This window comes from Eucalyptus grandis, chromosome 11 (genome assembly GCF_016545825.1).
Source record: "Eucalyptus grandis isolate ANBG69807.140 chromosome 11, ASM1654582v1, whole genome shotgun sequence".
Lineage (NCBI taxonomy): Eukaryota > Viridiplantae > Streptophyta > Magnoliopsida > Myrtales > Myrtaceae > Eucalyptus > Eucalyptus grandis.
Window position 1 is genome coordinate 37,496,843 of NC_052622.1, and position 3,207 is coordinate 37,500,049.

At 42.1% G+C, this 3,207-nt stretch overlaps 1 protein-coding gene across 1 annotated transcript; it reads right to left on the reverse strand.

The window, feature by feature from the left end:
• Nucleotides 1-1,910: 1,910 nt before the first annotated feature.
• On the reverse strand, nucleotides 1,911-2,777 carry LOC104440377 (ankyrin repeat-containing protein ITN1). The gene is made up of 3 exons (XM_039305326.1): nucleotides 2,703-2,777; nucleotides 2,579-2,626; nucleotides 1,911-2,510 (listed from the first exon to the last, which is right to left on the reverse strand). Exons 1-3 carry the CDS (start codon nucleotides 2,775-2,777, stop codon nucleotides 1,911-1,913), a joined length of 723 nt encoding a protein of 240 aa, XP_039161260.1.
• Nucleotides 2,778-3,207: the final 430 nt, after the last annotated feature.

Consider the following 3,207-nt stretch of genomic DNA (forward strand, 5'->3'; position numbering starts at 1 on the left):
TGGGTAATGAAACACAGACCCGGTTTTTCAATTTCGTGCCTTTATAAAAAAAAATTGAGTCCTAGTAGATGTCCCAGACTTTAGTATCAGAATTTTTATTTTTTTTTTATTGTTTGGCCGGAAAGAGCCACCGATCTTTTCCACGAGTTGAGAATACTCGGCGAAGGTGGGTTTGGGCGTGTACATGTTGGCGTTCTTGAAGATGGGACCAAAGTAGCTGTGAAAGTTCTGAAGAATTAGGATTAACTGGGCGGCCGGGAATTTTTAGCTGAAGTCGATATGCCATCGCAGGAATCTTGTCAAGCTGATCGGTATATGTCCAGAGGAAAGTGTCCACTGCCTTGTTTGCAAACTTTTTTCCGAATGGCTTTGTGGAATCTGATTTGCATGGTGAGTGTAGATGAATACGCAACTTCTCTAGGGTTACATACTATTGTCTCGCTCTTCATTCTGCTCACGAGGTGTAAAGCCAATGTCCATTTTCCCATGCTTTCAGGAGTTGGCAAGGAAGCTGCCCGACCAGAATGGAGCGCTAGGATGAAGGTAGCACTTCGTGTTGCTCGTGGTTTAGCCTATTTGCATGGGGACTCGAGCACCTGTGTGATGCATGGGGACTTCAAGGCCAGCAACACATTATTGGAACATGATTTTTCGCCCAAAGTGTCAGATTTCGGTTTGGCTCGCACCAATATACATAAGAAAAACAGGCGCATCTCTATGGGAACCTTCAGGTTAGGAAACTCCTCTCTTGTTGAAATAGTTCCTTTGATTTCTGATCTCGTATTCTTTGATTAATTCTAAATGTGTCGGTCGTAAATGCTGGTTTAAAGCAGTATAAGATCACTAATTATGAGGTTTCTTGGGAAGATTCTGTATCCTATTCTCTGGAACGTCAATCTTAAAGTCACAAGGTGAATCTAAAACAAACTCTGTTCTTGCTAACTTTCACTTGACTTATGGTCTCCAGAGACGTGCAGAAGTATCTGTTTGCCTTACAGGCAATTTATTATTTTTTAATGTTTGGCCGTTGAGACGTGACCTTTGAGATTCTAAGTCGTTTGCCGTGAGGCATCTAACTTGGTCATCTTGTCACAATATTGAAAAGTCTCCGCATGTCCGTTTCATTCAGGTACCTCGATCCTCCTCACATCACTATCCCGCCAGGTGCCTGGCGTCCTGGCGCTATTCACCAAAGAAACGTCAACCTCGTTGCTGTGATCATAGAGAGACCTGAAAGAGGCTAAAGTTTGATGGCTGTGTTTTTCATGGAATTGGTGTTGGTGCTGAAGTGCACCGTACGCAGTTGCCGGGTGAGCAGTTAGGAAGGGATGATGCGATGTAGAAGAAGCGGAGCATGAGGATCATGAAAGTGCAGGAGTAATCGATGGCAATGCGGCAAGATGGCGGATGTCAAAACCATACAGTTGGATGAGAGGATGAGGTGCAAGTGTCGGCAGTGGGTGAAGACTGATTTGAAGTTTGTGCTTCCATTAAACTGAAATAGTTCTTTGCTCGGTGTTGCTGCATATGAAGTTCCTTGTATTAGGCCATTACTTGGGTGGCTATCTTGTGTAGTATAGAGAATTTGTGTGGATCATTGCTTTATTTGAATGGATGAACCCTATTGACTGTTGATGGCCATCTTGCCAATTCTTTGAAGAATTGGGTTCACCTTGATACAACAATTAGCAATGAATTAATCGCTCACTGCTTGGGAGAAAATACCAATTGACCCATAGAGTTAAGGTGTGCACTTGACAATATAGATTAAACTTTGGTACAAGTATGGCTAATGCCGTACCTCAATAGTCTTAAAACATGAGTAAACACCATGATTAACAAGTGCAAAAAAATATCGCATCACCATATGTCCTTGTTCAATAGTGATAGCACAAGTCATTTCCAAATCTTCACAGACGGAAGAGGCGAGGCCAATAGGTGGATTTAACCATTTCAACATACAAGGGAAGCTGTAGTAGTGCAGACAATATGGCAGGGATGACCACCAACAAAGTAATGGGGATGTAAATCCACTTCCATCGTTCTCTTAGGACAATCACAAGAGCAGAACCAAAAGCCACGCTTATGAAGAGGAAAGAGAGGAAGAGAAAAGTGAGGCCCAGTATCATTTTTCTTGGTAGTGAATGAAGAAAATATTCTGCGGCATAGCGTGAGGTTAGGATAGCCAAGAACATCGACGTGGCAGTGACAGAGGAGAAGAGAGATAAAGCGTTTGCAACGGTAAATACCAAGAATGAGTCCCTTTTTAGAAAGACCGGGTTACCCCTATCGTTGCTTCCAGGTATTGTAAAAGCTGCAGCAAAAGCTACTGTAAAGATGAGGGTTGATATGACGCTACAAGATGATGACGTATCCTTCATCCATTGCCCCGCCTCTTTGACCAAATCTTTTCGCTGTTCTACAAAAACTCCCCAGTATGTCTTCCCGCTCCTTTCTTTTGTTTCTTTCAATTCCAGACTTTTAGAAGGACTGCTCTTATCTTCTTTTACCTTCATCGATCAACGCAAATGTAAATTAAAGAGCGAAAAGGGTAGCAAAACAAATAAGGTGAACTGACCTCAAATTTTAGACTTTTTATCAAAGGAGGACTCTTATCTTCCAGCACCTTCAGAAAATAAAGGACGCCTATCAATGCGATTGTAAGTAAATTAAAGAGTGGCAAGCAAATATGGTGAACCAACCTCAAACCATTGAAGTTCCCTTTGCATAAGAAAAGCTGCTCCAGAAACATCTGCTGGTACATATCCTGGGACCATTCTACTACCGCCGCCATCAGGTCGCAGCCTCCGAATATCGTACCTCAAATTTGGGATTGTGTTGTATCCATTCATTAGTCTAAATAACTCAACATGCCTTCCCTTCACAATTTCTTTCATCAGTTCTTTTGTGAATTGTTTATTCCACATCAACTCCGGAGAATGCTCAAGACATAACTTGACTATTTCAGAGATTCCGCTAGATGCAGCATCAAGGACAATGGTCGAAGTCAATTTGAGTATTTCAGGTGCTTTCATACGAGCCTTCCTCTCGTTTAAAGTTAGTTTTGCTAACTCAAGCAAGCATTCGTGGCTTACTTTCAATTCTCCAATCCTTTTGATAAAAGGTGCTGCACAAACATCGATAAGCAATTTTGCCAGCAATAAAGAATCAAAGGATATGGAGGCTTTCACATTTGTGCCGTGTTCT

Coding starts and splice junctions, on each gene's coding strand:
- LOC104440377 (XM_039305326.1), bottom strand. CDS start 2,777: ATGGTCCCAGGATATGTACCAGCAGATGTTTCTGGAGCAGCTTTTCTT. Junction 2,627..2,702: donor GGGAACTTCAATGGTTTGAG/GTTGGTTCACCA, acceptor TATTTTCTGAAG/GTGCTGGAAGATAAGAGTCC. Junction 2,511..2,578: donor TAAAAAGTCTAAAATTTGAG/GTCAGTTCACCT, acceptor TGATCGATGAAG/GTAAAAGAAGATAAGAGCAG.